Raw genomic sequence first — 12,547 nt, 5'->3', positions numbered from 1 at the left:
GACAACCTAATACAAACGCCAATACAATTTTAAATATAATACATTGTCGGTGGAAGTATCCGAACACTCGTACAAACATTTCATAAATACGTGGACGTGTGGTGCAACAAATTTTCAAAATGTCATCCGCACCGTAAAAACACTCGATCCTGTCGCTATTTGAAATCGTATTGTACGTAGCGTTTCTGTCGTTGCTACGGTTCAGCGAATATTCCATCGTCCTAAAGACGATGTCAGAAAACGAACTGTCCATCGTTAAGAATTAATCAACGTGTGGTAAAAGTGGCGCGAAAAAGTACGATTCTACAGAAACTCTAGAGAAGGAAAAATACGCAGGATGCGACGATAAAATTCTCAAGATCAGCCGAACATAAACGAAAGTTCTGAAACACCGGCACGAACAGGTGTCCGCGGTCTGTGTCGTCGCGACGGTGGGCCGTCCGTGGCGACGAGGCGCGTGCGTATAGCTGGAAAAGCGGTTATATCCAGCAAGAGGACCGCGATCAGGGTTGGACGAAGCACGGGGGGTGAAGCACGCCGCCGGAAAGAAGGGGCGCTGCGAGGAATGAGGGCCAGTGGGCTAGTAGTATCCGCGATAACGTCGCCTCAGTAGATCGTCGGCCGTCGCGCGGCTCCTCTCGCCAACCCTCGCGAAATTCCGCGCGAACCAGCCCCGAGCCGCGGCCGCCCTTACGCTTCGCAGAGAACGCGGAGCACCGTGAACCGGAAGTTCGGGCCGGAGCAATCGCGAGACACGTGTTTGGCGCGCGGCACGTCGCGAAGCCGAGGATCGTTCGATGGAATTGTGGCGAGTGAGTGGTCGTTCGAAGTTTCTTCTGTGATTCGTTCAGATTCGTGTTGAAATTCGCGTGTTGTGTGCACGTGTGTCTGTCTATCTGTCTGTCTGTTTGTCTGTCTGTGCGTTACGTTCTCGATTGCGCCGTGAAAGTGTTTAACTGAAATTCGGAAACTGAAATTTGCCAAGTTACGAAGAAATAGTCGCGCGCGCGCGCGTGTGTGTGTGTGTTCGTGTGTTTGTGCGCGGTGCTGTGAAATCGAAGAAAAATTGCTTCGGTGGCTATCGTTAATGGCTGCCTGTTAATCGATCGCAGATCGAAGAAGGTGAATCGAAATTGTTGGTCGTAAATTACATTTAAGATGGTTGTCAGAGGAAGGAGAGAGAGTTTGCAGATTTTTGTACGTCGATGTCGACGCGGTATACGAACGTTTTCGTTATATTACGTTAGGGGTTGCCTGGTAATTGATAGGAGATAGAAGAAGTTGAGCCGAAATCGTTGATCGTAAATTAAATTTGGGGCGGTTTTTGCAGGGGGTAAGGAAATTTGCACGTTTTTGCGTGTCGAAGGATCCTGTTAATTGGTTGCAGATCGAACAAGGCGAATCGAAATTGATCGCAAATTAAATTTAGGCTGGTTTTTAGAGCAACGAGAGAGACAGAGAGTGTGCGAGTTTCTACGAAGGTGGAAGTTTGTAATGAAAATTTAGTTCTTTTGGGGAATTTAAGGTTGGAACGTTGGAGAATTGCAGGTTCCATTGGGCTTTTTATTTGGAGAATAATTAGATAATTGATTTAGGAAAGGAACGAAGAAGAGCAGAGGAAAGGGTTGGCAGCATCCCCTAGCGGGAGAGGCCAAGGTTCCACCCTTCTTGATAAGAAAGATCTACTCTTTCGCGCGCTACTCCAGATAAGATTCGATTATTAATCGCCTGATTGGTAACGCGAGAACATTTCTTTGAAAAAAGTTTCATTGTTCCGTGAAATATAACGTTTCGAGATATAATTATACAATTTTTTCTTTCTCACTGAAGAAAATTCTACTTGAGAAATTTGTATTCTTTCGTAGAATATCGAATATCTCTGCGTTCTATATCTGTGCAAATAATTTTCTAAAGCATGCGTTAAAATATCCAAATGGTGAAATACATTCGTTTCAATTTACGGATACGCGTATTAAGTGTCCTGGAAAATATTACACAAATACAGCTTGGACGAATCTCTTGGAAATGAAAGAATCGTTCTATCAAAGTAAAATTTAGTTTCCTATTATAGAAGATCGTCTTACGCTCCTTAAACATACAGCCATACCACGAACGTGTGTTCAATTTTACTGTCAATAAAATATTGATTTTTGTTATTTGACGTGTAAACAGAGAAACTCGTGGATAAATTGTAAGGTAGAAAATATATTTAAATAGAAGTGTAATTATAAGTAAGAATACAATTTGAGCTGGTCCAGATCCGCACGCTAGCTGTGTTACCCAGCAACTGAAAACCCCGAAGTCAACGTCGCCTGTCTACTGTTTATGGTCTGCCTTCGTCGCAGTCTTTCGTCTATACGCTGTCGATGGCTTCAGTGCTCGAGAAAACTAAAAAGACCAGATGTGGAGTTTTCTTAGAAGCGGTGACCACTTCAACGATTTTGTTCTTAACGTTCAATCCAACCATGAGAAATCTCTCGTTATCTTTCGTACCTTCCCTTCAGAAATTTGTCTACGCCTCTCTTTCTCCTCTCCCTCCTTGCGTTATAGCAACGTATCACAGAAAATGCTACTTTCGTCACAAAGCTCTAGCTATCCAGCTGCCACTCGTCTATTAATAAATCGTCAAACACTTGTAATCGTCGTTTGCTCGCGTTAACGAAGGTTTCCTTGTCGGCTTTCCAGCAGCACAACTGTTACGATTTAATTTGAATTGCCCTGCGGGCGACCGATTGCACCGGGTCGAGATATCGGGTTATCTCGAGCCACAAGGCTCCAGAGTTTTTCGTCCTGCTACTCGTGAATATTCAAACTCCACATTGCCCGCTAATAAATTAATCCGACCGAGAAGTGCCTCGTTTCTCTGCCGAGATGATAATAAATTGAACTCGTTTATTCCGATCCGTAACACAAAACCGCCCGGAGAAAATTCTACCGATGCACGTCATTTCGGAAGAGAACGAGCATCGTTACAACGTTGGGTTTCGTGTTTTTCGTACGCTGGGAAACGAACTGCGACGCTTTCCGATCAATCGTTCGATCGTGAAAATCGAACGCTCGAATTATTATATTTCTATCAGTCATAGTGGCCGTTTAAATTACCTTTAGGATAGATAGATCTCGATGATGTTGATATGCCTGTCGTTTTCTTCGCTTCGATTAGAGTTAAAAAAGAAAAAATAAAAGAACACCGATATATTCGATAAAATTAGAAAAAAATAGTGAAAGATCTGTCGGAGAAGGTGTTTTACGTCTTCGAATTTCATTTTAGATTTTCGACGTCCTTTCGAACGTAAGCGGATCAGATACCACGTTAATTCCGAAACAAACGTCCATGCATTTGACAGATGAAGCAGAAGAGCGGAGACTACGTGGAAAAAGAATTTTGTTTTAGATTCTCCAGCAATTTCGTTTTTCTTTTTCGCAAAGAATCATGTTATTCGGCCTCTGGTACAATCAATAACGAGCCGCCCTGTATAACCACGTAGGTCGGCTGATGCAGCCGAGAGTCTGCTCGTGGCAATGAAGGATAACCCTTTCTGCGGATGGATCTATGGCTTTTCCGGCCGGCAATCGGAAAACGTTGGGTTGATAGCACGCTGCCAACGAACGTTCTCAGCGCGTGCATCGATAGAGCCGAAAGTTTCCCCGTCCAGACAACGTTTTGCTCTCTTAACGGGTCGATATCGATTTCGTTTTTCCGCAAGTATTGACGTCAATTCGCTTCCACGTAAGCCGATTACACGGAAATCGATGGAGGTGCACTGCTTTAATAACTCGTACAGATCTTTATAACAGCCATAATTATGAGAGATGCATCACGAACGCCAAGAACGATTCGATAGAATGGAAAAATTGTTTAGAAGAATATTAGGTATAAACAATTAATTGAGAGAATCTAGGAATATAACCGAAATTGGAAATAGCGAGGAATCTTTGATTGCACGAATCAAGATGTATAGAAACCTGGAGAGAGAGAGAGAGAGAGAGAGAGAGAGAGAGAGAAAATAAACTGGCCAGTTTCGAAATTTATTTCTGATAAGAATCGACATACACATGGTATCGAAGTAAATTTCGATATTTTATAGCGATAAACGCGAAGCATTATTTCATGAAGACTAACAGTGGACTGGCTTACGCCACTATCATCTCGAATTTTAACTTTCTTTCGATCTCTGATCGACGAATCTCGTAGATTTTTACGCGCTCGAAACGAATCTGTAAATTGCTATGTTTCCAGCACAGTATCGTACATCGTCGCTGCATACGTACGTCACACTGTCGCCGTCGCGTGTTTTACCAAACCGTTTCGCTTTCTCGTACGAGAAACAAAACGCGATTTTTCAGTTCTTTCTACGCTCTCCTTAGAAACGTACGTTCCATCGCGTCCTACGGCCAGCTTTCCTACTGGTTGCGTAGTTTTCGAAATAAATTTAAAGCGAAAAATGGCGCGTTTTGGGTGTCGTTTTTCACTGAAATCTTCCTGATAGGGGACGGGTGCTACGAAAGGAACGATGTTTCTTAGCATCGATCGTACGTATGAAAACGTAAGTTCATTGAGAAGCAAAAGAAGGAAGTGTGTTCATTGGCTTGCCATAAAAATGTATTACAAGCTCATCGATAGGAACAGAATTTTAGATTTTCGAACAAGTCGAAATGTGTCTTTCGCGATTAGAGTGATTTTCAATGGGACGTCAGTTGATGGAAATCAGTTTATCGCCAATTGCTACAATTCTACATTCTAATATACTACAAAGCGGTAGAACCTGTGACAAAAATGAACTCCTTGCGCTATAAATCATCAGTTACAGAGTGTAATTTATTTTAAATGCTTCGGCAGATTCTTCGATTACAAAGTAAACGTTTCTACGAAATTTGCGTCCTAGAAACCAAGTTCGACGCAGGAATATCCACGAGTGGTATGTTACAAGTACTTGTATCGGAAATCTACGAGACGTTGAAGTAATAAAATAGTTTCTCAGTAGCCTCGTTCGAGACTATAGACGAGCTCTATATCGCGAAACGAGCTGAGAACAAGGAAAATGATCGATCAAGTTTAGCGAGACCTAGGCGAGTTGATACACGGAGCACGTTGATCAGAGCAGAGAATAATTATTTCGACATTGCGTATACAACTGGATGAAAATGAAATGTACACACCGTGTGGTAGTAAGTATTCGATAAGCGGAATTCGACATAATCGAGTACATGGTACGCGCAGTGTATCGAGATAATTTCTATCCGTATGAACCTGGGCCTGTATCAATTTGCCCCGGTAACCTACTCGTTGAATATTCTCGTTTCGCTTGAATACGAGCTACTTGTAGCGATATGGCGCTTCGTACGTAACTTTGTTTCGTAAAACGCCGCGGCGAAACCAAAGGAAATTTTCCTTTTACACCCGAAACACGTCAAGTCCGTTGTTGCTATTGTGTGGCGAGCGAGACCTCGGCGAAATTTTACGCGAAACGACTAGACACAGTGGCGCTGTCAGAAACGACGGAATAATTCTCGTTCGTGGTACGTTTGGAATTTCGGTAAAACGATTCGTCTCGTTGTAAGACCATGGAAACCTGTGCCTTTCGTAGCGCCATACCCCCGCGTATCGACAAATTTCGTTTCAACGTCGTGCATTTCAATTACGAGAGACAATTCGTTGACTACAATTTTAAGGAAGATCGTACGAGAAATGGAGCGATCTGGACGAAACGACTGGACGTAAATATTTCAACGAGTTGGAAAGTGAGTTCTCTGGCAAACGGTTGGATGTGTTTGACGGATCGATAGACAAGCAAAAGGAGGACTGGACGATGAAAGTTTGGTCGGTCAGAGCGCGACATTGTCACACCGGCGACGATCGGAGCCGCGCGATCGGAAAATGGAAACGGGAATCAATCGCGTTTTCGCGAGTAGTTCCACTACGGGCAAGCTTGTTGTCTCTGATGACTTGCCGCTATCCTATTTGAATTTATATTGGTGGCTCGGTATTCGATCCACGCGAAGTTTCTACAAAAGCAAACGATACGATGTCGTATCGTGACAACAGGATTCTGCGCCAATTTATCCGACTGTACGCTCGATTACGCGTATTCGGAAATGTTGCTGCTGCAACTAGACGCCCGTCAAATTAACTCGTCGAGGACTAGCGTTAACGCGACATTTAACCCGCAATTAAGCATCGAAGCTGCTTTAGTTTAGCTGCCAGCGATATCTATACGAGCAATGTTTATCTCGTTGAAAAGAGTTCCACCGTTTTATCGCATCAGGCATATTTTAAATCGAATCGAAATACTATTTGGCTAAGTATGTTTGATAATTATGATATACGTATCCCATAAATAGGTGACAAAATTTTGATGGATGGTAGAAGACGGTTTTGCATGGCTCAGGTTGCATAAATATTTGTAGGACGGTTGTTCCGTAGGTTCCAAGAAATTATGAAAATACAATCTTTTTTTATCGGCAACACGATCGGAAATTTGGAAAAATGCAGTCGACGTGCGAAGAGAGCAAAATTGGAAATCGTTAACTTCGCATAATCGTAACTTGGTAACAAATGGATGAAATTTAAAAATTCAAACGCTATTTTGTAGGTAGAGGTGAATATTTGTACCGTGTGTCAGGAACACATTGGCGAACATATTTTTTAACGTTGCTAGAAAATGATCAATTTCGATAACAAGTATCTTTATGTTTATCCGATCGTGCGATAGCGAGTCAACGCTCGAGAGTAAAACAATATGAGATGCAGATGTGAGATAATGGGGGATTTTGTTTTGTTTGCTAATATTAATTGTTTAATATGGTTACAGTCGCGGATAATAGAGCGACACAACAAAATATGTCAGTTTACCTTAGTGATATTACGCGGTATAACGATGATATCATAGTATTAATTGCATGGAATTCACGTGACATATCAATCAACTATTTATAATCTAAAAGTAAAATACATATCGATGATAATTGTGTATCGACGATGAAATAAATAGATGACACATTTCGCGTGAAAATGTAAACTGTCAATTAAAAAGAAAAAGAAGGAAACGTTACCAGCAGAAAGAAACACCAGCTACATGGAACTCGTTGTATGAGAATCTTAATTTTATTGTAATTTCCGATACTCTTAGTATCTTTCGCCATGATTTATCGCCTCTGTTCTCTTCTCGAAGACAGTTAACCTTCTCTTCTGATTACAATCCACTTCGATTCGCTGCTACGCTCTGCAGACGAAAAATATATCAAAGTCGAAGACGACGTAATCTCAACGAAGAATAAAAACGACGAATTTATATGGAAAAAGATCGATAAATTACATAGAAGATGATTCATTTAAATTCGTATAAATTCATATTGGTATTTAAATTATTATACATAGAGAGCATAGACGTACGAGCACAATAACGCTCACTATATTACGAATTAGTATAGACAACGAATATATAGAAACATAAGCACAACAGCGTGAAAAGCAATGAAATTTCCTCGCAGATTTAATACCTTACGCAATTATCAAAAGGACGGTCGATTATTAACATTAAGTTAAACAGTCCGAGTAATTGAAATGTTGCACTTTGCTTGAAATCTCTCCTTCCTCTCCATTTACGCTAGAACCTCGATAATGCCAGGATAAAACCAGGTCGAAAATGCACGCAATTAACGAAATCATCGATGGAACCTTTCGCTCGTTGTTAGAAAATCTAACTAAAATCCTTGCTTCGTAGTAACTGTTCGTTTGTCTCGAAAATAAAACGACGAGATGACGCCTACGTTCCAATATCTCCTCTATCTGTCCATGCTACGCGCGTACATTTCTGCACCGTCAAATCTCCCATAAAACGCGCGACGATCGGCTAATAGTAATTCATAAATAAACGTGCATCGAGGTTCTACCTGTTACGACCGAATCGATATCACGATCAACTTGAAAACCGAGTCGTCACCATCCGCAGAAAATGGTGATCCAAGAAGAACGCATCGATTTTCATAAATTTATTCAAAAATTAGAGATAGAGACGACGTTGAAAATTCGCGAAGACTAACGAAAGAAAACAAACATCCCTCTAGAGAAATCAGCACGTGCACGATCCGATGGATTAGCCAAAGAAGACGGAGAAGCAGGAAGACGCGGTCGCAGATGCCAGCGGTGTCGTGCAGCAAGTAGAGGCAAGAAATTCCTAGATCAGCCGTTTTCAGCGATGATCGGCTCGTCGACGCCAACGATCGGTCGCGCGGATCCTTACGAGGCCGTGGTCGATACCTGCTACGAGGATCTTCTGCTGTTCGCCAACGACAGCGGCGTGCTCTGCGAAGGTTCCCGATTCGCCGTGCCTGGAGTACTCAACGACACCGATGTGGACGGTGAACCGGTGAACGGAACAGGTCTGGACGTCGACGTCGACGGTCTGAATAATTGGTGGGCTATGTTAGCCCTGGTCTTGGTCCTGGGCACCGCTGCTGGCAATATTTTGGTCTGCCTGGCTATCGCCAGGGAAAGGCGGCTTCAAAACGTCACCAATTACTTCCTGATGAGCCTGGCGATCACGGATCTGTTGGTCGCTGTGCTCGTGATGCCTCTTGGGATTCTTACGTTGGTCAGAGGTAAGCGTTCGGTTGCATGAGAAACTAGCTCGTGGTTGCGAGAAGTAGCCGGGCACACCATTGTCTTATCTATCGGTGTAGTTAGTTCGCGTATTAATTAATTAGGTTCGGGTATATCGTTTAATCTTCGCGTGATTCTCGAAAATTTCAGCGAACTTTCAAAGTGAAACGTACAGTTTGATAGAAAAAGAAAAAAAAAGAAAAGAACTGGCTTCGTTGAAACAGAAGTTGGAACGACCGATGTGCAAAATTGAGTTCTACTTGATAATATGGTAGTTAAAGCGTGTGTAAACTATTGCCTCTTTGTTAAGAAGATAGTTTAATAACTTAGTATAGCGAATGACGTATGGCATCGACTAGTGTATTTCAAAAAACACGTACAAGATTTCATTGAAGATCGTGTACCTCGAAAATATCGGACTCCGTTTGTTCGAGTTTCAATGGCGCGGTGTTATCAACGATCTAAAAGTAGATTTAGATGAATATATTTTCTAGATTACTCGAAAGCTTTCTAAAAGCTTGAAACTTTTCGCGCACCGTTCTAAATTGAAACCTCTTCTAATTGAAAAAATAACGATGATTTGTTGCCAGCCTGTTCCCATCTAGGTCATCCGAATAATTTAGAATTAGAATATCTAATGTACGAACACTTTGTTTGGATTAGCTGCTGGAAACGTTCGATTCCAGGAACTTTCACGATCTGCATAATATCGTAATTAAGTGAAATTTAATCGAACGCCGAGTGCAACTCGCAAATTCCTGAAATATTCCACTCACGTTTCTGCTGCATTGCAGCCATTTTTCTTGCGTTCTGAGAACATTCGACGAGATATCGAAATCTTAAAAATATCACTCTACGGAGATGGCCCCGTGTCCGAATATTAATGCCGGTATCTGTGCACGTGCATAGGCGCCTCTGACGCGATCGAATCGTTTCGTCTCTCATCTTTACACTTGGCGAATCTGGGTAAATTGAAACAGAGAGAAAGACACCGACGAGTAACGATTTAAAGTTCATTTTTATAGACAGCTCGGCTGGAAGCTTGTTCTTTTGTTTCTTTCCCTTTGTTCTTTTCTTCCTTCCCTTTTCGTTCTGTATTTTTTTTTTTCCAGATAAATTGAAAGTGGAGGTGTAGGATAATTGAAAAATGTCAGGCTGTCGAAAATAATTTTAATTAACGGAAGAATGCGCAGGAGGATGCAGAGACGTGGTTAACGATGTTGAACGAGTTTTATGCGGAATAATTGGATCCCTCTGATTTATAGCGTCGAATAGAAGTAACATTCCACGTAAAATTGTTTGTAGAGCATTTCTCCTCTGATTTCCTTGCTTCCCCTTTATTTTCCGCTTTCGTTTCATCCTGTTATCGTTACATTTAGAAGCTATAATTATATAAACCAACTTTTAACTCTCGTACATACAGCACGTACTTGCGCGTCTTCCTACTCGTTCGTCCTCGATAGATATCGACGTATAAACTCACAGTATGCTGCACGTAATCAATGGCTTTGACAGCCGGGCAACTGTTAGGTCCAGATCTTTGACAAAGTTTTACACGGCGAATCTGTTGTTAGACAGGACAATGTGGGCGGAACTTGGAACGCGGAAATGCCGACCAATTTTCACTTGTCACTGATTTCTTGGCTATGTGCTAGCTTCGCTACTATCTCTTGCTCTATCCACGTCACGTTTCAGGATGACGCGTACATAAATATTGGAATTAAATGATACACGTTGACGTCAATGAATGTTAATTTTCATTAATGAAATTGAAATATTAAAGATAGCGTCGATTATGCTTAAATAATGATCTCAAATACGACGAACGAGTCTAATTTTCGCAGAATATAACAGACTGTTAATTAGTTTTAGAACTTTAAAAAGTAGTACTATTTTAGACGAAGTAACGATTTCTACGTATTTCGCACTAGGTTTATCATTAAGTTTGAAATACAACGATAATGTTAAATCCGATTAAACAACCAAGAACGATGATATTTGCTAAGTTTGAAATTAATTCCAACATAAAACTATGGTTTAAAATATCTGTATTTCGCTGTAAAATATTGCTGTCGATAAATATAGATTGGTAAATGCACATTTAACAAGAAATTCATAAATTTTTAATAATATATTGGTGAATATATAAATATGAATTTGTTTGCATTTTGTACGCGATATATTTTGCATAATGCTATGAAGAATTACAATAGCAACCGTACTATCTTTTGCAATAAATAACATGTTTCCGTATTATCTATGAATCATAAATCTTGTACGATACGGAATTCGTGTAGCGTAGAATTTATGTTTTGCGTCATGCATTATAATAAAAATATAAATATAAAAATATATGTATACATATGCTAAAATAAAAAAATATTTGACAGAGAACATTGCATGAATGTTTAACAATTTACAAAGTAATTAGTATACTGTAATAACCTAATGAAAATATAAATTCTACACAAGCAAATTTTGTCCCAATCCTATCATCCAAGAAATATTCTTCTATCATTAGCAAAATTTTGCTCAAAATGTACACATACATAACCGTATACATAAATGTTGTATACGTAAAACAGGTTCTTTTGATTATTCCTTAGCAAAATCTCATGCATATCTTTTATGCTATGAGTAATAATAACAAAGAATAGTAACATTTGAATGTAGGACACGTGTTCAAGACACGTGCTAAAGTCGAGCAAAACTTGCAATTAATATTAAATATTAAATTAAATTAAATAATACTAAATTTGTCTTTCAGATAATTTTGACAATTTTTCTAGCCTTCCAACGCGACGTACACGTATGCGATTCTGCAACGAGAACTTCCACAAGCAAAGAAAGCGGAACAATTACTCGCACGTTTCACCAATTATCTGTCAATGCACGATTTGCAGCTGGCGACGAATCTCCTGGTTTCTACTTTCGAGAATAGATAATTTTAAACGGTATTAGACCCCATTTTCCTCGCGAGCAATCGCGCCGACAATTATACTTTTCTCGCGATCCTTCCTGAGAGTTGATCCATTATGCATAAGAAAGGCCGCTGAATGAAAAACGGCCTTCGGGTTTTCCACCTATCGCGCGAGAAAAGCGATCACCTGTGAGCTAACAATCCGCGAATTGCTTGGAAACTGATGTTCAGAGTTTGCATCTGGGGACCAAGCACGCTGGAATTTATTCTTTCGACCTTCCTCGAGGAGAAAAGTTGCTTCTAAACAGGGTGTATCACGCAACTGGGACGAACTTATAGCCTCAACTCTCCGCAGGTAAACGTATCTTTTTGTACTCTGCGAACCGAGCCATTTTTGTCTAGTTTTTGTACCATGTTAGGTGATTAAAAAAATCAGAAAAATTTCCCCGACACTCGTCGACGTTCCTAACATTCGCGTTGTACAGGGTGCAGCTGAATAACGCGTATTAGGTTGTCCGGCAAGTGTCTTTCTTTCGCAAACGTGTTTTCTACAACAGTGCACCTTCGTACAAACGTGAAACCAAGTGTGTGAAATGTCGCGGTGTTTATCTCAACAGACAAAGATGAATCGTACGTAATTCGACGAAATAATATAAAGCAAAAAACGTAGTGCGTCTATTATTTCCTCATAAAACGAAAGAAACTTTCCGGACAACCTAACGCAAGCTTGTACAGGGCGTAAGGATTCTTTGCGAAAAAATAAGAAAATACAAATTAATAAAATTTTGTTCGTACGATGCTTCCTTTTCGAGGCAATCGAGTTTGAAAATTCATCGAGCATACTTGAACGTGGCTAGTTCCGGACACAGCTGAAGTACATGATCGACAGGACGTTATTCAATAAAATAAACAATCCAATAAAATAATATAAAACAAAAACTATCGTGCGTCTATTACTTCCTTGTAAAACGAAGGAAGCTCTTAAGGAACAAAGAAACAACCTGCTACGTACGATTTTTCACTAA

At 40.6% G+C, this 12,547-nt stretch overlaps 1 protein-coding gene across 3 annotated transcripts in view; it reads left to right on the top strand.

Moving 5' to 3' along the window:
• The first annotated feature begins 527 nt into the window (after positions 1–527).
• The window catches only part of LOC126867136 (5-hydroxytryptamine receptor 1A), a 128,861-nt gene continuing 116,841 nt past the window's right edge, over positions 528–12,547 (top strand). For 2 of the 3 annotated variants that reach the window (XM_050621343.1, XM_050621346.1), the window contains exons 1-2: positions 528–1,122; positions 8,068–8,601. In XM_050621343.1, the coding sequence (XP_050477300.1) occupies positions 8,199–8,601 (403 nt within the window). In that variant the 5' untranslated portion in view covers positions 528–1,122; positions 8,068–8,198. Of the gene's footprint in view, positions 1,123–7,952; positions 8,602–12,547 lie in introns of all 3 variants that reach the window. The other variant, XM_050621345.1, reaches the window with a different exon arrangement.

Source organism: Bombus huntii, chromosome 6 (assembly GCF_024542735.1).
Source record: "Bombus huntii isolate Logan2020A chromosome 6, iyBomHunt1.1, whole genome shotgun sequence".
Classification (NCBI taxonomy): domain Eukaryota; kingdom Metazoa; phylum Arthropoda; class Insecta; order Hymenoptera; family Apidae; genus Bombus; species Bombus huntii.
Note: the sequence above shows the minus strand (reverse complement) of the source record. Positions and strands in the feature narration are given on the sequence as shown.